The sequence below is a fragment of the Mirounga angustirostris genome, unplaced genomic scaffold (genome assembly GCF_029215605.1).
Source record: "Mirounga angustirostris isolate CCGP_5_RB_7025 unplaced genomic scaffold, mMirAng1.0.hap1 SCAF_8, whole genome shotgun sequence".
Classification (NCBI taxonomy): Eukaryota; Metazoa; Chordata; class Mammalia; order Carnivora; family Phocidae; genus Mirounga; species Mirounga angustirostris.
In genome coordinates, this window is record NW_026991716.1 from 95,533,613 (window position 1) to 95,559,136 (window position 25,524).

Here is a 25,524-nt window from a genome sequence, read left to right on the forward strand (position 1 = left end):
TTGGACCATGCTTATTGGAACATTCAATTTTAAAGTCAACTTAGAGATTTCCTTTTAATTCTACTTTCACCTTGCCTTCTACTGAGCTAATAAGAGCTCTGGGAAGATTACAGAAACTTCTATTCACTATCCTTCCCAATTCACTAAAGAGTAATTTTTTTGGTGCTTTTCATCTGATACAATGAAAGCAAGTTATTTTACCTTTTATGTCATTTCACATCATGTTTTCTGAAATTTTTAAATTATATTTTACTTTAGTGACTTGTATGTACTCTATTAGATTTAGCTAATTTTTAATACAGTCCTTTCATCTTTTGTATCAGGAGCCTGCTTTCACAGGGGTAGAACCATTTGCATAAGACATATGGGCTCTTATCACTGAGCTTTTCCTATTACTTTTCCAACTGAATTTCATTTATCTTTTAAAACTTCTCTCCTTTTATTTCTGGTTACTGTAAACACTACCATTTTATGTGAAAATTTTCCTTTGGTCTTTAAACACTAAAATAAATGTTAAGTGCTTACATTAATTTTCTCTATCTTTTACACTATTAGCGTGTCTTCAACTACTTGTACCACTTTCATTAATACCATGTGACAAGTAACTAATGAGCATGTACTATGTACCAGGCCCTGGGGATACATATAATGGTGTACAGAGTAGACATAACCCATACTATCTAGAGGGAAAGGCAGAGAAGCATTCAAAAGCAAATTGTAGTGCAAAGTCATCAGTGCGGAGAGAAGCAGCAAGGATGCTACGGGAGAACTGAGGGGGACGACCTAACTCAGACCTAGAAGGTCAAGGGAGACCTCCGCAGGCAAGTGATGCCTAAGCCAAGACCTAAAGGATAAGTAGAAAGGAAAAATGGGAGTTAATCTGAGGAGTTAAAATGAGTGGGAGGAAAGTACATCCTAGACTGAAGGAACAGCATATATAACAACCCAGAGGTAAAAAAAGCTCTGGGTTTTTCAGATTCTTAAAGAAATTCATGATGTCCAGACTAGAGAATACAAAGTGGACAGTGGCTTAGTGGATGAATTATGGTGATGTATAAGCCAAAGCTCTATAAGCCATCCTAGAGAATTGAGGGCAGTGGTGATTTAAGAGCAACTAGGAAACCAACATGATCCAATTTGCTTTTGGCAATGACTGCAGTATAGACAGTGAGTTGGAATAAAGACTGGAGGTAGCAATACCACTTGGAAGGCCACTGCAGGATCCTAAGTGAGAGACGGTGGTCTGGACTGTAATAGTGGCAGAGTAGATGGAGAGGAATACAAAGAACTGACTAGACTTACTAACTGTTTGGACCGCACAAGGTGAAATGGGAGAGAATGGGATAAGAGAAGGATCAGGGATATCTCAGGTCTTGGGCTTGAACAACTGGGTGAATCATGGAGTCATTTCCTAAGATAGGAAATACAGCGGGAGGACAGTGTGGGAGGATAGATGATGAGTTCAATTTTGGACATGTAACTTGAAGTATTTATGGAACATTCAAGTTGGGCTTCCATAAGGCAATTAGACAAGTGGGTCTGAAACTTGGAAAAGAGATCCTACTCGGATGCATAAACTGGGAGTTATCGGCATAATCAATGGTAAATTGTCGCCATTAAAATCAGAGAAACTGCCCAGGGAAACGTCCAGAGTGAGAAGAGAGCCCAAGACAGAACCTTGAGCAATATGAGTGTTATCTTTAGGAGACAGATAGAAGAAAAACACTCCACCAGGGACTGTGTACAAGAGGAGCCAAAAATGAGTGCCGTTTCCTACTTCTCTTTATCATGTCTGCTTTTGTTCCTACAAGCCATCCTGTCCTGAAATTTTCCAGTTAAGTTGCCCGAAAGAGAACCTCTTTCACCTTTTTTCCTCTAGGCGTGTGCATTTATAGCAAACTCCTCTCACACTGTCACCCTTATTCTTTCATTTCTGCTCAATATACCACCAGTGTGTTTTACTCAGCTTCTGGGCCATGCATTCATCCTTCTGCTATCCTTCCTGGTTGCCTAACCCAGCATTTCGGTCACTAGTCATTATTCAGATAAAGATAAAATCACAGTTGCGACCTTGAACTCAGCCCTCATCATGCTAAAATAGGAGAGATGTTTAAACGCTATACTGACCCTTAAAATTCTTAAAAGTTTGTAAAATACTACAGCCTAAGCCTCACGTGTACGTTACCAACATCTGGGATATCGTCTTTAAATCATAAGCATAATTAATATATTAAAATCTAAATTTCTGGCTTAAATACTAATCTATATCTGGTTTTTAAAAGGATTAATTTAAATATTACCATTGAAGTTACTACTTATATTTAACATGAAATTACTTACGTTGTTCTTCTAAAGTCTTTCTGAAGTGTGGGGTATTCTGGCATCTTTCTAATATCTTCCCAATCTTTATCTTACAAAAAAATATTGAATATTGTTATAGAAAATAAGGTTACTTATATAAAAACATCTACTTATGTTAGCTTAAAAATATACATAAAAATACTCAAAATATGCTTTTGAAAAGGAATTATTTTGAAATATGACTCCAATACTATTTTGGAAAGAAGAATAAATTACCTGCAGGAAACCCCATGACACTAAATATCCGATCTAGTTGATCATGATGAAAGGGATTGCTTGTTTTTATATCTTCCTGACGACAGTGAAAAATAGGTTCTGAAGTCAACAATTCAGCAAATATGCAACCTATTGCCCATATATCTATGAAGAAAGAAAAACAAGTTTTTATACACATTTATTATAGTTCTTGGGTTATAATTCCTGAGTATAATCACAACCTACATATAAAAATACTTTTCAGTGATGGAATATACAAAGTCTGACAACTATATTAAGAAAACATATATATATGACATGAAATAGCTGTATCATCACATAACAGATTAAATGCCAAATAAAAAACATTTACTTATATATTTCCTAATGAAGATATACTTGGGAAACTCAATTTAGCAAGCAATGAATTTACATTTAGGCAAAAGCCTTTCTAACCACTATTAATAATGTAGTCACTGAAGCATTCAATTATAATCTAATGCAGGGTTAAATACTCATGACAGAATAAAACAATACCATCATCAGGTACAGGGATACATTCCTTTAAAGCAATCAAATGCATAATGATAGAGCACAATTTCTGATTTGTGAGTATAGACAAACAGTATAGACCATATAAAATGGTTTGGAAAAACTCAACTTTTGTATGCAAGGCTACCAACTTCCATTTTTTCAACAAACTGTAAGGTCTAAAAGCTGATAAATACAAGTACCTACAGGTACAGCATGACACCCATAGAGCTCGGTGTTATTTGAATATATTCACTTGGATTAAGCTGCTCCAATCCTCCAACACTCCAAGACAAAGTTAAAAGTTAAAAGTTTTATTAACTATTTTAAATCACCAGTTATAGATTATTCTATTTGGATTTTACACGTTGAAAAACTGTAATTTCGATTCTGACTATAATATTATATTCACGTTTTGCCAAATGTACAGGTGAATTAATTTTTGTAAGATATATATTCACACTTGCCCACTTAAATAAATGCTATTTAATAGTTTAAAAAAAATAATGCCCGGATGCGCCTGGGTGGCTCAGTCGTTAAGCATCTGCCTTCGGCTCAGGTCATGATCCCAGGGTCCTGGGACTGAGCCCCGCGTTGGGCTCCCTGCTCGGTGGGGAGCCTGCTTCTCCCTTTCCCACTCCCCCTGCTTGTGTTCCTGCTCTCACATCTGTCTGTCAAATAAATAAATAAAAATCTAAAAAAATAAATAACACACAGACCACGGTATAGTATAGAAAAGCAGTGTTTAGTAGCCTACTAAATGTGGGAATCACATTCTGTAGACAAGCTAAATAAGAAAAAAGTCTAATTATATCCATTAGCTAGAATCAACGTTGGTATGCTATTTCATAAAACAAACTGCCAAATGAAAAAAAAACATAAGAGTAATGTCTTACATAGCTGACTCCATTCAGGAGTGGCTTCCTTTCACGTAATGTAGTCTTCTGGATAATGGAAACATATCCCTTCAATAATTGTTTTTTATTACACCATTACCTGCCATCTTAAGAGGCTATAAAATAAAACCTTTCTTAATGACTCAGAAGGGTCATCACAAACATCCATCATGAAAGAATAGAGTAACAATACTCTTCAGTGTCTACTTTTAAATTCTTTTCTCTCTCCCGCATCATGTTGTTGTCACTCTTGCCTCTGACACAGTCCCATCTCTCTTCCTGCTGGCTGCTTCTACTATGCAGTCAACTGGGGCTGGTACTGCATGTTCCTGGTCATGCCAGTTCCTTGTTTGCCTTCCATTTAAAGGACAGAAGCCAGGATCTAGATTCCCCTGAGAACTGCTAAGAGAAGGAACCTCAGTGTAGCAGGTAATGTTAAGTTATAGGCTTTCTTGCTTCATATTAGCCTCTAATTTTAAATGGTCATCTGGCTCTTGTATCATCTACACCATTTCTCAGCTCTCATTCCTCTGTCAATGACTTGTTTCTCCCTCCCTCCCTCTAGACACACACACACACACACACACACACAAGCACAAACGCTGTCACTCCCCTCCCCCTCTAAACGTTACTCCATAAAATTTCACTGATACCAAATCATCAAACTCTTCTTTTATATACTCTGACTAGAAATAATACTCATTTCTGACATGAACCAGGTATGGAGGAGAGTAAGAACGAGTGAATGTGTACATATTATATTTATAATGTCTGCTATGAATATATCTGAAGCCTAAAAATAACTGATTTGGGGATTATTCTTTTTGTGTGTCTTTTTTCCTAATCTCTATCCAGAATGGATAATTGCAACTTGACTAAACTTGGAAATTAGTGATTATATTTTTATCTTTATCTGTAAGTTGCAAACTGGTTTAAATTCAATTTCAGTTGTCCTTGCCCTGAGGAAATAGGAAACATAGTTGATTTCCAATTCATACCCAATTATCTTTATTTCCCCCCAAAACATCTAGTTTTATTTCAATAGTAGAACAGTTAATCAGAAAATATTCACAGAACTGCGCTTCTCAAAGTGTGGGCTGTCAAAGTGTGTGGACCACATACACAGAATCATATAATGGCACATATCAAAAATGGGACTTACTACCATGGATTTGCTCTATAAGAATCTCTGAGAGTAGGACAGACTTTGGTAGGGAGTCATTTAGTTCAATGGAAGGTTTTGGCTGAATGTGCCTTTTCTTACTGGAAACCTCCCTTCTAGATAAAGACTGTATGGAGCTTGGTAGGAGCCCAGCACATGTGGATTTCTACTGTTACCATGTCCTCTACTCGCTGCCCTGTGCCCTGGGTTATCTCGTCATCAATTCTGCTCTGAGGCACCGCCTGTTACTTCCCAGCTGACAGACCCTTTCTCTGGTGCATTTTCAGTCTCTTCCTATCCCCTGGTGCCTTCTGAGATTGTCTAAGAGACTTTACTGTCCTCAACTGAGAGATCTAATAGAACAAGCAGACAATTCTAAAAGTTGCAAAGATACAGCTCCTCAGTAAAAATCACTCACTGGAATGTAAGTGGAGTCACGCTCTGATTTTAACCCCTCATTCTGAGAGCACCCCATTCCTTCCGTCCGCTTGTGTAGTTCCCCTGTCTGCAGCCTCCACACAGCTGCCATGGTCCGGCCCGATGCCAGTAGCCTGGCCTTGGCAGCCTCTGAATGCGGCCTTACTCTGGGCTCAGCTGCTAGCAGAAGGGTAGAGGGTCGGTCTCCCACTGCCCTACTGTCAAACACTCATAGGCTTTTTCACGAATTTAACAAAATCTTTCAGCAATACTTATAAAGTATTACAAGATTCCAGCACTGTCCTGGCATCTCAATCCTTGGACAAAGTATAAATATGTGCTAGGTGTCAGAGTTTTGCAGAAACCAGATCTCCGGGTGAACGAGGACATCACTATGGTTTAATCTTTGTTTCTCCTTTTACCCACAAATAGGTTAATTAGCGGTCTAATCTTTTCAAACATAGGAACTACCTTTGTAGTTCTTTGCATGCCATCAGGTTTTTTTAAATAAATTTAACAGAGAAAGTCTTGTGCTCATCTATTTTTAATAATTTTATACTTGTAGTGCCTTTATTCAATGGAACTTAACCAAAGCAGCTAAAGGTAGTAAAAAAAAAACAAAACAAAAATGATATTAGTCTAATACCAGTAAATGGAAAATTCAACAAAAGGAAAATTTCAAGAAATACACCTGGCAGATTTCGGTACCTTAGAGAACTAGCTCATCACAGTGACAGGGCTATCTACCCTTCTCTATCCTCTCTTTTTATCTCAGTTAAAGAAATCTCATGGTTTGAGGAGAGCTCTCTCTTCCTGACTGCCCCAATTCACAGCTGGGCCCTCCGCGGACACTGGAGTGATCAGGTAGCAAAGTCTCTGCTGTCTCCGTTCGGGGGCAGACTTGAAATCCTGCAGGGCGTGTGTTTGTAACAGGTTTTCTTACGCCGTTTTTTTTTTCACTTAGTGAAATGGCAAGATGCTGGGCACAGCTAATCCACCCAGACTCTATTTCCTACTGTGATGGAGAAACCGCCATCCTGATAACGGCAATGGCAGGAGACAGAAAGTAGTCACATTATTTCTGGTTGAGGAAAGGACTGACTGACTGACTTTTCCCCAGATAGAAGGGGCTCTCTTCCACACCACGCTGTGCCTGCTTTCTGTTGTTCTTTCTGTGGGGAAAACAATTCTAAACCTCTCTCCAGGTCTTCTGATCGACGGTAGGTACATGCAAAATAAAGTTTGCACATTATCATTTCCATAGCAACTCAACAGGGTCTGATAACTTGATTCCCTAAAAGAAAATACTTTCTTCTTTTTAAAAAACCATATTCTCCTATAAAGTGAAAAATCCTAATCTACCAGAATATAATATCTAGGAATATAGAAGACAATAGGACTTTTACAAAGAGATATAAAAGTGGTTTTTACAAAGCAGCTTCATTATTATTATACCATTTGGTATTTATGATAATTCGATGCTATGACAGTAAATCATTTTAGACTAACTTACCAATGGCCTTTGTATAATGCCTTGCACCAAGCAGAAGTTCAGGAGCCCGATACCAAAAAGTCACAACTACTGGATCCAAATCTGCCAGTGGCTTTAGAGGAGAATTGAATAATCTGGCAAAACCCATGTCAGCTTAAAAAAAAAAAAAAAAGAAACAAATTAATATATAGCTCAGTTTGGCATGCTACTAGAACCATGCAAGGTTGATGACAATAGCCACTAGCCTTATGAAGCAATCCTTTCCTCCCTTTTCAACCAGGGGTCTGCACCAGGCACCAGATTGCCTCTTCTGAGGTAGATATTATTACTGTGCCTATTTTACTGATAAAGAAACTGAGGCTTAAAGACATTCTGACCTGCCCAAGGTCGTAGAGCTAGTAAACACAGGGTCATAATTAGAATCCAGGTCTGACTTCAGTCCCCTGGCTTTCAGAAACATTGCAATAATCTTAAATGTTTATAAAATTGAAATAGTCTAAAAGTTTCCATGATTAATTACGGCCTCTGTATGCCTATGCATCTAAAAACTGATGCATCTTAGTTTGGTGTGAGCTCAAGTTGGCTCGTGGACACATGAGAGCCAATTTGTACACATTTCTTCCCAATTCTGGGTTCAGTGATGTCATGTCAATGACTTGAAATTGGCTATGATTAGGGAATATCTGCATCATGATAAACAGCAAATGCTACAAATCGGGGCTTTTTCACCCCAGAGAGTCACTGTTGTATAATTACCAGCACATCATAAACATGTTTCCAAAGACACATAAGAGATTATTTGTTATACTTTGTTATAATTCACGATTTAGCAAAGGTCTATACCAAAGCTAAGTGATTTAAATCTTAAGAGGTGTACGCGAGTAGTAAAAAGAATAGTTATTACTATAAAAAGTTCCTGGAGACTATCTAATTTTCTTAAGATTTCATAAATAACAAATGCCTTTTATTTATCAAGCACTTTAGAGTTTACAGATGGTTTTCACATATATCATCTATCACTTCATCTAATCCTCATACAAATGCTGGTTTAGTAAGTATTTTGCTCCCCACCTCTGAGATGAAGAATCTAAAGCCCATGGCAGCTAAATGACTTGCCCAAGGTCATAAAGATAGGAAGTAAAAATGCCAGTATTCAAACAAACCATGTTATAATTTAGCAGCTATATTCTGAATCATTGATCTGACACATCCAATAGAGATACGCCCATGTCACAAAGATAAAATCGTGAGAATGAAAACCCTCTATAACTTGAAATATACGATATACACAGTATATTTTGATTGTATAAGGGATAATGTACATTATGTAATAGTAACTAAGGTTTCAACTCTAGAGAATTATTTAATCTAAAATTAACATGCTATGATATAATGTACATTAAAATTTTAATTTACAGCGATTTTGTTTCTTTGGAGCTTGAATAATTTACAAGATTTTCTGAGAATGCTTTGGAGAACACAGCTAATAAAAAATAAAGCTATCCAAGGAAGCCTGTGCCATGCTTACTCTTTCTTAACTAAATTTCCCTAGAGCAAACAAAAACATTCAAAATCATTCTACCAATACTACGCCTACTTCAAAGCACTGCTTTATGTATTTAATAGATGCTGATTGTTACTGATGGCAAAGTAATATGATGCAATGCTGTTTATCCACTGAAAAGCATGTTATTTTTAAGTAAAAGCTAAAGCCAGTATTTCTCCCCTTATTCTCTACCTTCCTAGTTTTATATAAGCCTCATCTATTCACTGTCAGATGACATTAAGTCGAAATCAAGTCCAAAGGAAACAACAAGCATTCTTAAAAATAATTCTTGTCTGTTGTTTGAATTTTAAAGGAGTTTCAAATCCTTCCTCAAATAATACTTCAGACGTAAGGTAACTAACAGTTGTTTTCCTAAAATTAGATATGAGTGAAATTGTTCGATTCAATGGACTGCAATAATAAAATTCTGGTGGGAGTGCTAATTAGATAGTATCAAAGGACAGAGACAAGCAGGAAAAGGCAGTGTCTACCACCAAGGAACTTACACGAAGGTGAGGTGACAAAATACACGGAGTAGATAAAAACAAAAAAGGGTAAGGGCTGTAAGGCTAAAGGACAGCTGCCAGTGGCTTCTACTAGACTCGACGTCCTTTGAGGGGAGGGCTTATGTCTCCTTCCTGGCTTTAACTGGAACAGTGTCTGGTAAACCTCTGTAGCACTGGACTAAATTGAACGCAGGACTTGAGCTGTAGTTCTGAAGGGTGAATCATTGTGAACAGTAAAGGGGACAAGCAAGCACTTCAGGGAAGGCCTGAAGTCTTTAGGCTGCTGGCGTGGGGGAGGAGGCTCAGATGCAGCGAAAGTCACGCTGCATTTTCCATTTGCCCTTTTCTTTTCTCTCAAAAAAGGACTGTATTAAAGTGTTAAGCATAGGCATCTGAGCATTACTAATTTTTAAAAAGTGATGTGCTATTAAAACAAAATTCAAAAGCAATTTTAAAAACTAGATTGTTCACTAGACTATTGGTATTGCTTATTGCTTATTTTAACCCTGATTTTACCCCTAATCTTGGATAGAATTACAATCCTAAAACTTTTTTTTTCCCCATTGGAAAGGAATTTGAGTTTTATTCAGGAGGCTGGTCCCCCAATCCTAAAACTCTTAACAGGAGGGCAACGAATGGGCCTGGCTGGAATACAGAATTTATGGTGAGGAGTACTAGAGATATCTGGGAGTGGTGAGAAGAAAGTAAGTGTGGGTGACCAGGATAAACGTGATGACTGGTACAAACAAGGGAGAGTACGGGATGGTGATGAGGAATTTGGTTTGAAACAACGGAGGAGAGGTTGCCAGCAACAAATAAAAGTAAAGATTTCGGCTAGGGTGAGAGAAGAGAATCTGAGATTCAGATCGTAAAATGATTTTTATAGAATCCATGATTTTAAGGCCATAACTTATCAGTTCCTTAAAGGAATAATTATAGAGGGGAGCCTGGGTGGCTCAGTCGTTAAGCGTCTGCCTTCGGCTCAGGTCATGGTCCCAGGGTCCTGGGATCGAGCCCCGCATCGGGCTCCCTGCTCGGCGGGAAGCCTGCTTCTGCCTCTCCCACTCCCCTTGCTTGTGTTCCCTCTCTTGCTGTGTCTCTCTCTGTCAAATAAATCAATACAATCTTTAAAAAAAAAAAAAGAAAGAAAGAAAGAACTGTAGAGGGAGGCCATGCCCCAAGCCAGTGCCTAGGAGATCTTGAAACAAAAGGCTAATAGGAGTAAAAGCCAATAATGAATAAAATGCAGAAGAAAGAGCAAAAGTGGTAAATAGAAAAATAGATTTCTGTGATGCCATATAAGGGAAAAGACAGCCCTGAAGTCAGACTGGTCAGAGGAAGGAATGACTAAGGCAATAAAGAAAAACGGTGACTAACTACGGGCCACTGGCTCTGCTGAGACAGAGGTCATAGGTGACTGACTTGGGAGAGCAGTTTCCATAGAGGGATGGAATTAGAGGACAGATTATAACAAATGAGGGTGGGTGGAACCCGTGGGTGAATACTGTGTGTTCTAGAAGTAGAGGAACAAGGGGGGAAAAATGAACACATGGTAAAGAAAACACAATGGATATGAGAAGATTTATTCCAGAATTGGGAAAAGGGTTATGAATGTTGAAAGGTGAAGAGGAGAAACCCAGGAAGCGGAGAGTGGAGACACAACAGTGTGAGAGCTTTTTGGTTTTGGGGTTTTTTTTTATTTTTTATTGTTATGTTAATCGCCATACATTACATCGTTAGTTTTTGATGTAGTGTTCCATGATTCACTATTTGCGTATAACACCCAGTGCTCCATGCAGAACGTGCCCTCTTTAATACCCATCACCAGGCTAACCCATCCTCCCACCCCCTCCCCTCTACAACCCTCAGTTTGTTTCTCAGAGTCCATAGTCTCTCATGGTTCGTCTCCCCCACCGATTCCCCCCTTCATTCTTCCCCTCCCAGCAGGAAGATATTTAGAAGCTGGGGGTGGGCGGGGCACCAGACTGGACTCAGGAGGGGAGAGTCACTCTTTGTCGGAGACCCTTTCAAAGGCAGCGCTGTGCTGACAGAAAGTGGTTGGTGAGGGTACAGCAGACAGCTTTGATATGGCTGGGCAGCAACACTTGTAGGGAAAGAGACTCCGGACGGGGAACTCAAGTCCTCCCTCGGAGTGGCTGCGTAAGCTGCAACCTCTCTGAAGCCAGCTCCCCTCCTTGCTCGCATCCCACCAGGCAGGGTGCTTGAGTAAAGTAAGTGAGGAAATGTGTGACGGCATTTACCACATGGGACACTGAACTGTCTCGGTCACTGTCCCTCACAGGGAGGGCTACCCGTCACTAGCATTTCCCTGTCACCAATGTCTAGCAAAACGTAGGGCCTCAAATGCCTACAAGAAAATGTGTGAGCATAAAACAGGAGCAAGTGAGGAGTGCTGGAAAGGGGGTGGGAAGGGGGAAGCAAGGAATGCAGCTACCTGGTTCTTAGTGACCATCAACAATATTTTTTTAGGGCTCTGAATCTCAGTAAACTCAGCGTAGAGGTTTAAAGAAAGGGAAGTTGGGGGGCGCCTGGGTGGCTCCGTCGTTAAGCGTCTGCCTTCAGCTCAGGTCATGATCCCAGCGTCCTGGGATCAAGCCCCGCATCGGGCTCCCTGCTCAGTGGGAAGCCTGCTTCTCCCTCTCCCGCTCCCCCTGCTTGTGTTCCCTCTCTCGCTGTGTCTCTCTCTGTCAAATAAATAAACAAAATCTAAAAAAAAAAAAAGGGGGGGGAAGTTGGTTTAAACCAGCTTCTTCTGGAACTGGGCTAGCAAACTAATTGAAGAAGTAGAAAACCAGGCAGGAGGCAGGCTCAGTTGTAGTAGGACAAAACAGATGGGTAGCTGGTCCAGTTAGCACAATTTTGCATCACCCTTAGTATGATATATTCTAACAGCAAAGAAAGCAGGTTGATGAAACAAAATTTCTTTTAAAATCCTTCTAAAAACCATCAAACATTTAACAAAAGTAATTTCTACTACAAAAAATTACAATAAAGCATTTCTTTAGCTCATTTTCTTCCCCAGTATGTCGTGGGTATAGATGATGCCAATTTCTTTTAGAACAACCTTCAGGGTTGCAAAGGAAATTTTAATATATAGATAGGGTTCCTGCTGCTGCCTTAACCTAAGACTACCAAGTAAGAGAGTCTATAAACATGTATGCATTTGGAAAAAATATGTTGGTACCTGGCACAGGACTGCAGGGGGCGGGGGACAGGTATCTGGGACGATGTGTGTATCGGGTCAGGTGAGAGACGGGCATTCAGGGAAAGAACACTGGTGAAGCTGAGATGAAAGCAAGACTTAGCAGATTATGTTTAGGATAACTGTGTAGGACAGTAATCACAGCATAAGCACATGCTTGGGTACTGTATGGGAATAAAGTTTTTGGGCTTGCTTGCCTCAGCTTAGAATCACAGAACCTTCTTTGGGGAATAAACCTAAGGAGTTTTATAAACTATCTATCTACACTCCCCAGTATATTTCCTAAAAATATGATAAGGAAGTCATTTGAAAATTAGCTACTTAAGTAAGAGTCTTAAAAAGGGGATACCACTTTTGCAGTCACTTCAGTTTCTTAATAAATTATTTTAGAAATAATTACCTACCTATTTTGACTCTCCCCCTTTCAGGACCTTCTCCCATTACTAGGATATTGGCTGGTTTCTAGAAATAAAAATAGAGCATTCAAATTACTATGTTTATTCTTTTGACATGCTCTAAAATGGAAAGAAGTTCTTAAAATATGAAAATATCACTTCTGTATTTGCATCAAAACCACAATAGAATATTAATTACCTTCTATATAAAAGCATTTGACATACCTGAAGTTAGCACTAAACTCCTATAAACATCTTTGCTTTGAAAACATCTTATTTTCAAAATTATATCATACAAGTAATTATAAAGAAATTGAAGCTATCATTTTTGTTTACCCCACAGAAGTAACAAGTAATAATAATTTTTTTAAAACCTGCACATATTATAAACTGTCCACTTGCTGCCCACAACAAAGAGTTTTTGGGGTTGAAAATTTTTATGTAAAATTTCCAACCACAACATCATTGCCTCCATTTAAATTAATCAAATGGAATATTCCTTGCTCAATATTTCTAAACTACTATAGGAAAACATGATCAACATTCAACAGACTCTATTAAAATCCACATGCATTTTCAGCTATAGTTCATGCAAAAGTGAGAAATTCCAAATAGGGGGCGCGTGGGTGGCTCAGTCGTTAAGCCTCTGCCTTTGGCTCAGGTCATGATCCCGGGGTCCTGGGATCGAGCCCCGCATCAGGCTCCCTGCTCCGCGGGAAGCCTGCTTCTCCCTCTCCCCCTGCTTGTGTTCCCTCTCTTGCTGTGTCTCTTTCTGTTAAATAAATTTTAAAAAGAAAGAAAAGAAAAGAAAAGAAAAGAAAGAAAGAAATTCCAAATAGAATTTCAAAATGTAGGAAAATAAAAACCAGGGCTAATACAGAGCTATATAAAGAAAAGAATAAGCTGCAAATGCATCTGCTGTTTTTTAAGTCATCCTCATTTGTAGATATTTAGAAACAGAGGAACTGTGGAAACAGGCTTTTGGGCAAGTCAGTCTCCTTTGTAAACTATCTAGGGAGAAAATTTATGATTCATTTATTCAATCAATGAATATATTTTTAGCATCTTCTAGGGACAAAAAACATATTAACAATAAAGAAGAAACACAAGAGCCTGATGAACCAAATTCCTAACCTCCAGATGCTCATTATATAAAGATTTCTATATATATAGAAAGAAAAAACAGGAGCTTTGTATCTTAAAAGCTAATGCCATTTATGAGTTACAGAGAGGAGCGAGGTCTTGGGTTAGAGGTTAAACCAGATTACTTTTAGATCCCTTCCAATTTGCTGGCTCTTTTTGAAGTTTCAATGAAAACAATAAGACTTTAAAAAAAAAAAAAAACAGTTCAAAGGGGGAAGTGATTAACCAGAGTTTCCATTGTTGAGGGAAATATTCATTGGATGTGAGGGCAAGGGTGGTGTCCATTATCCAGATCCTGAAAAATGAACAGGAACTAGCATGGTGGAGTAGAAGGGCAACAGAACGACAGGAGGTACAAAAGGCTATGAACGAGGTAGGGTTAGGAGACAGTAACCTGGACAGAACTCTGGACAGAAACCAGAGGACTCATGTTGGGGGTAGTAAAGTGCACCTAGACTCAGGATAGTCTTAAATGCCAGGTGAAGTCATCTGACATTTATATGACAGGCCGTGAGATGATAGGAGAGGGGGCAGTCTCCGAACTAGGTTCTGTCCAAGGTCTTCTCCACTGAAACAGAGGGGGAGGTATGGAGCTGAGTAACACTCTGAAGGAGAAATTAATAGGACTTTGTGACTAGTTGAAGTCAGAAGACTAAGACAAAGGGTGATAAACATTTCAAAAAGGTTTTGAGTTTCTGTAACTGGAAGAATGATGGTGCCTTTACTATAAAAAAGTTATGAGAGGTCCTGGTTAGGAAGGGGGAATAATGTGAGATGCCTAAGTCCCACTAGCCAGGGGAGTGGAAATAGGAAGATTTGGATTTGAAAGTCATTGTCACTGGAGTGTGATGACTGAAGAAGACGAGACAAAATTAGTTTATCACAGCCAAAAGAGAAAATGGCACTAGACGAAACCCAGACCTGCAAGGTTCAAGTTTGACAACAATTTATCAATGATCCATTATAGATGAAACACTGTACTGCAGACTTTCTGGAAAGAAAGAAAAATAAAACATGAAGCTCTTGACTTCAAAGAGCTTTCAAATCTAGTAAGGAAAGACAGACAAACTGCTTTTTGGAATATTAAGCAGGTTATGAAAAGTACCAAAATAAACCAAAAGAAAGTAGAAGTAAAAAGATAACAGTAAGGGCAGAAATCTATGAATGAGATGGTATTTATGAAGCCTCTAGACAACTACTACAAGAGAAGAGAAGGTACAAATAAACATTACAAATTACAAGAATGACCATAAAAACAGGTTAGAAGGATAAAAGAACCCCACAAAAACTTTATATTAATTTAAACATGTATACAAAACAAAGTCAAGAAAATGTAACCAACAAATTGACTCAAAATGAATTAGAAAAGCTTAAGAAACCAATATGTGCTAAATAAATAGAAAGTTAAAAATCTTCCTACCAAGAAAACACTGGACCTCAAATCATCACAAAAGCAAGTTCTCCAAATTTTCAATGAACAGACTATTCAATCTTATTCAAACATTTGCAGAGAATAGAAAAAGAGGGAATGCTCCCAATACATTCTAGAAGGCAAGTATAATCTTGGTAGCAAACCCAAAGTATGAAAAAGAAAAATTTCAGGCCAACCTCATGAATATAGATACAAAAATACTCATGAGTATAGATGCAAAAATATTAAACAAAATATTATTAAGTCAAAAGCCATTAACAGGAATTCCAGGATGGCTTAACATGAGAAAGCCTATATATGTCCATCACCATATTAACATATTAAAAAAGAAAGATGATATAATTATGTTGATAGAGGCTGAAAAAGCAGTTGATAAAACTTAACAGCCATTCTATGATAAAATCTCTCAGCAAGTTAGACTAGAAAAGTACCTCCTTCAACTGATAATGGGTATGTATCAAAAACTAAGAAGTAACATGGGAACCATTCCCTTTAAAATCGGGACTAATGGGGTGCCTGGGTGGCTCAGTCGGTTAAGCGTCCGTCTTTGGCTCAGGTCATGATCCCAGGGTCCTAGAATCGAGTCCCACATCGGGCTCCCTAAGTGGAGCCTGCTTCTCCCTCTCCTCCCCGCTTGTGCTCTCTGTCACTATCTCTGACTCTCTCTCAAATAAATAAATAAAATCTTAAAAAAAAAAAATCAGGACTAATGTAGGCATACCCACCATTACCACTTCTAAAATCAACATCGCACTGTAAGTCTAGTGCTATAAAACAATAATTAAAGGGATATGGATTGGAAAGGCGGAAACAAAATTATTGTTCATTGCAGATGATGTAATTATTTACATAAAAACTCAAAGTATTTACAGACAAATTATTAGCAATAGTAAGAGAGTTTAGTAGGATGTTTGCCTAACTGAAAAATATGAAAAAGTCAACTGTATTTCTATATAACAGCAAAAAAAAAAAAAAAAAAAGGTAGGAAATACAATTTTTCAAAGGCCGCATTTCCATAGCAATAAAAAAAACTATTAAGGCACCTAAGAATACATTAAAGGATGTACAAGTTTTTTATACAGAGAATCTTGAAACTTGATCTTAAATGACATTAGTTAAGTCCTAAATAAATTAAGGGGCCATGTTGATAGATAAGAGGACTCTCTACATAAAGACATCAATTTTCCTCATACTTATCTGTAAATTCAATGCAATTTCTTTTTTTTTTAAAGATTTTATTTATTTATTTGAGAGAGAGAATGAGATAGAGAGAGAGAGCATGAGACGGGGGAGGGTCAGAGGGAAAAGCAGACTCCCCGCTGAGCAGGGAGCCCCATGCAGGGCTCGATCCCAGGACCCTGGGATCATGACCTGAGCCGAAGGCAGTCGCTTAACCAACTGAGCCACCCAGGGGCCCCAATTCAATGCAATTTCAATCAAACTTCCATCAAAGTTTTGTGTGTGTGTGTGTGTGCATGTAAACATGAAAAGCTGATTTTAAAATGTATGTGGAAAATAAAATAAAATAAAATAAAATAAAATAAAATAAAATAAAATATATGTGGAAGAGCAAAGCCCTAAAGATGGCCAAGATACTCATGAAGTGCTAGAGGTAGAGGATGAGGAGAGGCATCTGGCTCAAAACAGACATCACAATTTATTTTAAAGCCACAGTAATTAAGACAGTGTGATACTGTTACAGAGAGAGACAAATGGATCAATGGGACAGAACGGAGAGCCCAGATAGACCCATGATACTGGGAGAAGAGGAACTTCAGGTCAGTGGAGAAAAGAGGAACCATTCACTAAATGGTGTTGGCACAACAGGTCATCCAAATGAGAAAAAAATAAAATAAAATGAATGCTCGCCTCATACCATACACACAATTTCAGGCAGATTAAGGATTTAAACATGCAAAACTTTAAAACTGGCGGTGGGGTAGGGAGAATGTAGAGAATATATTTCTGACTCTCAGGTAGGAAAGAATTTCTTAAACAAGATTTTTAAAAAATCAGAAAAGACTGATAAATCTGGCTATTATTAAAAATAACTTTCAATCATCAAAAATAAAGAAAATAAAAAGACAAAGCACAAACCAGCAGAAGTATTTGCAATATACATCAGTAACGAAGATTTTGTATCCAGAATAAAGAACTCCCACAAATCAATATAAAAACAACCTAAGAGAAAAATGGGTAAAATGTCCAAACAGGCATTTAACAAAAGAAGAAACATTTAATCACCAAGCATGTGTAGATGCTCAACCTCATCAGTAATGGGGGAAATGCAATTAAAATCACAGTGAGATACCATTTTACACCTAGTATATTGGTTAAAAGTTAAGAACTGTTGGGGCTCCTGGGTGGCTCAGTTGGTTAAGCGACTGCCTTCGGCTCAGGTCATGATCCTGGAGTCCCAGGATCGAGTCCCGCATCCGTGCTCCCTGCTCGGCAGGGAGTCTGCTTCTCCCTCTGACCCTCCCCCCTCTCATGTGCTCTCTCTCATTCTCTCTGTCTCAAATAAATTAAAAAAAAAAAAAATCTTTAAAAGAACTGTTGAGTAGGAAGCGGGTCAGGGGGAATTCCAATACATTGTTGGTAAGAGAATAACTTGGTACAACTTCTTTGGAAAACAATTTGGCATCATCTTGCAAACCTGAACAATTACATACCCTTTGACTCAGTAATTCCATTTCTAGACACACCAGAGAATGTTCATAGTAGCATAGGTTGTAATACAAAAAAAAATCTGTGGACACAACCCAAATTCCTAGCTAATAGAAAAATGGAGAAATTAATTTTGGTAGAATCACACAATGAATTTTAAAATAGCAGTGAAAATTTTGGAGTTACTAATAAAGGTAAAAAAAAAATTTGAATCTTAGAAGCATTACATTGAGTAAAAAAAGCAAGTTTAGAAGACTATATACGGCAGAATACTATTTTCATAAACCTTAAAACCAAGCAAAGCTAAAGAATATACTGTTTAGGCACACAAACAAATGTGATAAACTTATTTTTAAAAAGGAGTGAATAATGGATTCAAAACTTAGGAATATTTGTTACTTCTTGAGGAGGCAGGACGATGGGATGGAAGGGGGAAGCATAACTAGAAGCAAGCTATCAGTAATGTTCCGGTTACTGGGGTAAGTGACAGGCTCTGGACTGTTATGCTTTGTATAGTACATAATGTTCCAAATACTCTTTTGTATATATCATATATTAAGACAATGATAATAAAGACAAAAAACAAAGTGGTGGGGGGGCGCCTGGGTGGCTCAGTCGGTTAAGTGTCTGCCTTCAGCTCAGGTCATGCTCCCGGGGTCCTGGGATCGAGTCCCGCATCGGGCTCTCTGCTGGGCGGGAAGCCTGTTTCTCCCTCTCCCACTCCCCCTGCTGTGTTCCCTCTCTCCCGCTGTCTCTCTGTCAAATAAATAAAATCTTAAAAAAACAACAACAACAAAGCGAGGCATGGGGATACACATTGCTGGGAGGGTGTCATTTTCAACAGTAATAAGCACTATTTTAAATTGCTCAGAGAATGCCTCCTTTTGAGAAGGTAACTTTTGGGATAAGACCTGAAGAAAGTAAAGTAATAAGCTGCTGGAATCGAAGGGAAGAGCAGTCTAGGCAAAGGGAAGGGGAAGCTGAAATGTTTGAGACAGGAGCTCGCCTGGTGAGCTGGAACTTGCTAGGGAGAACAGTGGGCATCTGGAAGCACAGAATAAGGCGGTGTTGACACCACAGAAGGAAAGTCAACAGAGGGCTTGCTTGCTGTTCCTGATGGTTCTGCTTTGGGCACAAGTCATTTGAGTACCAGAATTGGGTAAGTTCTTGAGCACGGTCTGGCCTGTGCTCTGAGAGTAGGGTGAGGGCTCCCGAAAGATTTGCAGAAGGGCAAAGCCATGGTAGAGCAATGAGGAGAAGCCGTGGTGAGCTAGCAGGCTGGTTAACTGGACAAGGAGTGAAGAGGTCAATGTGGCTGGAGTCAATGAGACAGGAAGAGAGGTGGTACAGGAGAAGAAGTGGAGAGGTAAAGTGAAGCTGGCAGGGGGCCTTCAATCATACAGAATGATGTAGGAACTTGGAAAGACTAGGTTTTACATGACTAGAATTAGCATCATTTTATTACATATTATCTTTCTGTCTTACCCATAATTTTTATAGGTTGTACAATATGGATTTTGTCATTTTGCCAAATCTCTGATAGAAGGATATGGAGAGACTATCATTTTGTACAACATTATATATTTCTATAATATTTGACTTTGTATTTTTTGGTATGGTTTCTCATTAGAGAAATAGTATTTTTTAATAAAAAATAAACAATGCTGAGAGAAATAAAAGGTGTTTAGAGGAAAACGAGCCTAATGAAAAACCCTATGAAGGAGGAGCCCCACGGTAAAAAAACAGATAGCAAAAGGTTCTAGAAGCTAAGAGAGCTTAAAAAGGATGAGGTGGTCTTTAGGTGCAATAGAATGAAAGATGGAAGAGGCAACTTCTGTCCATTTACAGAAGCCAGACACAGTAAATGAGACCCAAATAAGTAGAAAGAAGGTAAAGGCAGAATTAGAGTATACTATTGAAGGCCTTAGAGAGAATAGACTCTCTGGGATATAACAATTCTTGAGGAGCCTGCTTGGCTCAGTCAGATGGGCATGCAACTCTTGATCTTGGGGTCATGACTTTGAGCCCCATGTTGGGTATAAAGGTTACTTAAATTAATAAAATTTAAAAAACAATTCTTAAAAATTATCAAATTATCAAATAAACCACCTTACATACTCTTTGCTACATTATTTGTAATTCCTAAATTTTGAGCTTAAACCCTTTCAAAATAAATCTGTAAGATGAAAACACAAAGTATGTGATATGGGAGCAAAGTTGCTTCACATAAGAAATGAAAATAGATTGGGGCGCCTGGGTGGCTCAGTCATTAAGCGTCTGCCTTCGGCTCAGGTCATAATCCTAGGGTCCTGGGATCGAGCCCCGCATCGGGCTGCCTGCTCGGCGGGAAGCCTGCTTCTCCCTCTCCCACTACCCCTGCTTGTGTTCCCTCTCTCTCTGTGTCTCTCTCTGTCAAATAAATAAAATCTTTAAAAAAAAAAAAAAGAAAAGAAAAGAGATGCAAATAGATTACGAGCCTTTGAATGGGAGAAAAGCACTGGAAGCTGGTCTCAGATCACTGTTAGCTAACTCTCAGAAGTTCCTACAGTCATGCTCTCTAGAAACAGAATATGAACACCACAACGGAATGAGGTTACAGAGAGAGAGAGAGAGAGAAAAGAGGATTCTAGCAGGTACTGAAGTTTGTAAGGAATACCTTTTATCTAAGATACTTGAAGCCTATGGAAGCTCTAAGTGTAGAGCCTGAGTTGAGGGCAGAGGCAGTGACGTGGTTTGGGGAGCAGTGGCTATAAGCTCTTTTGTACAACCTAAGAAAGGAACCCAGGGCTTGGGCAGTATCCACAGAGAAGGGCTCCTGTAGTCAAGTTAAGATCTAGAATTGCACAGGAAGTCATTTTTAAATACGCACTCCTTAACTGGGAGTAAGTAAATACATGTCCAGGTCACAAGATACATGTTTCAAAATAACAATGATAACAACAAAACAAATGTTCTAAGCACCATTAAAATGCGCTTACATTTTCAAAGCATCTTCATATCAATCATTTCCTTTTCCTTAAACAGAAATATTCAAGGGCCTATAGGTCTGGGGCAAGTCTCAGAACTCCACCTGATCCTCAAGATTCCAAACCGAGTCATATTTACAGATATTATGCTTAGTTTTCAAAAAACTAACTTTAACAGTGATTACTTCAAGTGGATGTATATGCTTTAAAAAAAAAAATTAAGGCAACTGCATCTCGTGCACACCCACCCACACCTGAAAGAACGAAGAGAGGGCACCAAAATTGTTCTGACCTACTTACATCCCAATTAGCACGGACTATGCTTTGCTAAAACTCCTCTTACTGCGAACACAAAATGCCAGCTGTGAAAGAAAGTGATACTGCTGGGTTTGCACACTTCTGTTACCATAGAAACAGCAGAGATGGCAGGCGCTGGATGCCTCGCATTTAAGTTATCAGCAATAAAATCGGACAGACAAACCAAGGCTGCAAGGTTCATTTTGGTTAAATTGCATTTGAAAGGCAAAAGTCAGGGAAATCATGTGATAAACAATATGATTACTTAGAAACTATTCTTGAAATACCTGCATCTTAGCAAAATTTAGCTTTTTTTTTTTTTAAGATTTTACTTATTTATTTGACAGAGAGAGACACAGCGAGAGAGGGAACACAAGCAGGGGTAGTGGGAGAGGGAGAAGCAGGCTTCCCACTGAGCAGAGAGCCCGATGTGGGGCTCGATCCCAGGACCCCGGGATCATGACCTTAGCCGAAGGCAGACGCTTAACAACTGAGCCACCCAGGAGCCCCAAATTTAGCTAATTCTTGAAGTTACATTCATGATGCTCTGCGCGTACTTCAGATTTGCTTTTTCCTTCTATAGAATCAATTTTTCCCCCCACAGGGTTAAATTTATTTTAGTTAATTGGCACCTCATAAAAGAACACCCTGAAGATACACAATTATCCTTTACTACATTTCCTTTTGCACTCCCCACCCCAGGACATTTGGAACAAAAATATGAAGCCACAAGATGACTCTTATCAAGACCAATAAAGAAGATAGGAAAACACAAACACAATTGTCTACAATCCTGAATAATAGGGACAAAACCAATCAGAATATCCATCGGACTCATTTCTTTTTTTTTTTTTTAAAGATTTTATTTATTTGAGAGAGAGAATGAGAGAGAGAGAGAGCACATGAGAGGGGGGAGGGTCAGAGGGAGAAGCAGACTCCCTGCCGAGCAGGGAACCCGATGCGGGACTCGATCCTGGGACTCCAGGATCATGACCTGAGCCGAAGGCAGTCGCTTAACCAACTGAGCCACCCAGGCACCCCATCGGACTCATTTCTGAACAATGAATAGTGCCGGTCTAATACTGATAGCTACAACTATTCCTTTACTTAAATATGGTAGTGGCACAACTCTCCTCACATTTGATACGGAAGTACATTCTCAGGAGAAAACCCTCCGTTTATGTTCCTTTCTTTATACTGTTCTCCACTGTTGACCTTAAACAAAAAAGATTTGTGTTGTAACAAACTGCGCAAAGAACTATGAGTGAGATATATGTGCTTTTTTTTCCTTAGCAAACACAAGAGTCATTTGCTAAGACCATCAGTTTATCATAACTGTTTATGCCTTAAAATAACCTCCTTGATAGTAAAGGATTTAAAAATATAGAGAATCTGGTCATCGTGATTGGAACCTCCCAAAGGGCAAGGAAGATACTTCTATCACCACTTTCTGTATCAGCTGAAATCCAGGGACACAGTATTTAATAAATATTTATTGGAAGAATGAATAAAAATTGTCAATGGTTAATAAACACGGTCCTTTGGTAGGCAAGTTTTGAACTTTTTAAAAAGAAGTTGCAGGGCGCCTGGCTGGCTCAGTCGATGGAGTGTGCGACTCTTGATCGTGGGGTTGTGGGTTCGAGCCCCATACTGGGTGTGGAGATTACTTAAAAATAAAATCTTTAAGGAAAAAAAAATAAAAGAAGTTGCCAGAAACTAGAGTCAGTGCTTACCCCAAAATATGCCAAGCTCACTTCTGAATATGGGTCTCCCCTGCTTTCTAAAAGTTGTTACATCCCTTTACTTTTACCAAAGACCTGCATTAATACCTGCTTTTTCTAATTGAAAGAAATACGAAGATTTTGCTTTTACAAAAGAAGGTGAGAAGCGAAAATCGCGTTCAGCTTTTGCTGCACAGCAGCCCTTACCGAGGCAACGGGTCCCGAGCAGGGAGACTGGCTCCACCAAGCTCCTTCCCCCGGAACACTCTCAGCATCGACCTGCCATAGCCCTCGACTATGAGCATCATCTGGGCTTTCTCTGGATTGACTGTGTGCATCTGTTAGCAAGATGTGTCCTAAGGCATCAGAAAAGCCTGACAGAGGTTATTTTTGGGGTCTAGGAAAGCTCAAAAACTTTTCCGTATAGAGTAATGGTTACCACTTCTTTACTCCATTTCAGCCTATAAAAGATTTCACAGGAACACTGTACTTTCGGATAGTGGAGAAAACCTGTAGAGGTTTTTTTTAAAGAAATCATGATTTTAGTTTTTTCTGGAGTTTCCAGCAACCACCCATATGCTACTGATGCTCAAATCTATAACCATAGGTCTCTAAACTTCTATATGCTTAGAGTTATGACAACGGTACGTTGGCTGTCTCCACAATCATCTCCACTTGTTCAAACTGAATTCTTACTGCCTCTTTTTCTGGTATTCCCTTCTCAATCAACAAAAGCAGAAGTCTGAACACCCTGTTCTTTATCCTTCAAATCAAATCCTCAGATCTGATTATCTTACTTCCTAAATATTTAGCTACTATTTCCCCTCCTGTCTATCTTGATTACCTCTGCCAGGTTTTCATCACTTCTCCACCACCTGATTACAACAGCCTGATAAAGCTGCTATCCCTGCACCCTCAAACCAATTCTCCATATCCCTGTGGAGTGTCTGAGTGGTCTTCTTAAGCAAAAAACTGACCAGCTCAGCTCCAACTGGCCACAGGAAAAGTCCACGCTTCTGAACATGATGGTGAAGAATCACCATGGTTGGGTCCTTCCTTTTCTCTTCTGCTTCGTCATTCACTACTTCTTGCTTCATTCCAATGACGCCAACATGCTTGCAGTTTCTTACCCCATGCTCTTACTCCTGCTGTCTCCTCTGCCTGGAATGCTGCCCCGCCTCTTCCCCCTTTCATCCTATAAATTTCTACTCCTCCTTTAGATTCAGCTCAGTGTGAGTCCTCTCAGACAGCCCCCATCCCAACTGGTCGGATGTCCTCCTATGCTCAGTACTTTATGCATAGCGGATCCCTGACTATACCTCATAATGTCTTTTTTTTTTTTTTAAAGATTTTATTTATTTGAGAGAGAGCACAAGTGTGGGGGGGGGAGGGTTAGAGGGAGAGGAAGAAACAGGACGCGGGGCTCGATCCCAGAACCCTGGGATCACGATCTGAGCCGAAGGCAGACGCTTAACCAACTGAGCCACGCAGGCGCCCCCATAATGTCTTTTTTAAACTTGTTGTTATATGACGATCCATTTGTGTATCTTCCCCAGCATGCATTCATTGAGGGAAGGGGTTGTATTTTATTTATCCTGGTATTTATTTTAGTCCTGGTGCTCAGCATAGCTCCTGGTACATACTAGGAGGTCAAAATCTGTTTATAAAGCAAATATTCTGAGTCCTTCTTTCAGGACTTCCTCCACAGAGATCCAGTTATAAATGAATAATTTAGTTAAAATGACAATTAGGGGGTCACCTGGGTGGTTCAGTCCATTAAGCATTTGCCTTTGGCTCAGGTCATGATCCCAGGGTCCTGGGATGGAGCCACGCGTTGGGCTCCCTGCTCAGCGGGGAGCCTGCTTCTCCCTCTCCCTCTGCCTGCCACTCCCCCTGCTTGTGTTCAAGCTCTCTCTCGGTCAAATAAATAAATACAATCTTAAAAAAAAAATAAAATGACAATTAGGTTCCATAGTTCTATAAGTGTCACACTTTACTTATATTTTGGGTGAAATGGGCCTTTGTGTTCAGAGAACCTAACCACTGTTTAAGTTGCTGTTTCTAAGCAAAAATGCCTTCTCAGGTCAAAATTATTTATCTACAACTAAATACAGACTATTTGTAACTCAGGAGCCGTCTACAGTATTAAATGCTGTGATTCATTTCATTTTACCTTAAAACGGTCTGGAGGTATCTATAATAGGTTAATCTGAATAACCTCTGTTAATTAAACCTTGGTGTTCACAGTAAACAATGCCTGCCAACCCAGGACTGCGCAACAGTTAACAATGCACTTCTTTGTTTTTGCCTTTTAGGAGTGGTTACAGGCCTGGACAGCAGAGATAAGGTTTTCTTTTCTCTAACAAGAACCAATAAAAAGCAGCCATTATAAAAAGCTTAATGCCAGACAAACACAGGTATCTAGAAGACTACTTACCTAACTAACTGCAAGGTCACTAAGAGTGTAATCAAGATAAATCCTACATTGATGGCAAAGCCAGGACTAATGCTACAAAGACATTCAGATTCTATCTTACTCATTAACGAGTACAATCTGTCCTCAGAGTACCCATG

The 25,524-nt window shown here is 39.1% G+C and overlaps 1 protein-coding gene across 5 annotated transcripts in view; it reads right to left on the reverse strand.

The window, feature by feature from the left end:
* CDK19 (cyclin dependent kinase 19) overlaps positions 1-25,524 on the reverse strand; it is a 175,401-nt gene that overhangs the window by 12,554 nt on the left and 137,323 nt on the right. For all 5 annotated transcript variants that reach the window (XM_064597995.1, XM_045865317.3, XM_045865315.3 and 2 more), the window contains 4 exons: positions 12,734-12,791; positions 7,076-7,207; positions 2,578-2,721; positions 2,341-2,410 (listed from right to left, as the gene is read on the reverse strand). In XM_064597995.1, the coding sequence (XP_064454065.1) occupies positions 2,341-2,410; positions 2,578-2,721; positions 7,076-7,207; positions 12,734-12,791 (404 nt within the window). The remainder of the gene's footprint in view (positions 1-2,340; positions 2,411-2,577; positions 2,722-7,075; positions 7,208-12,733; positions 12,792-25,524) is intronic.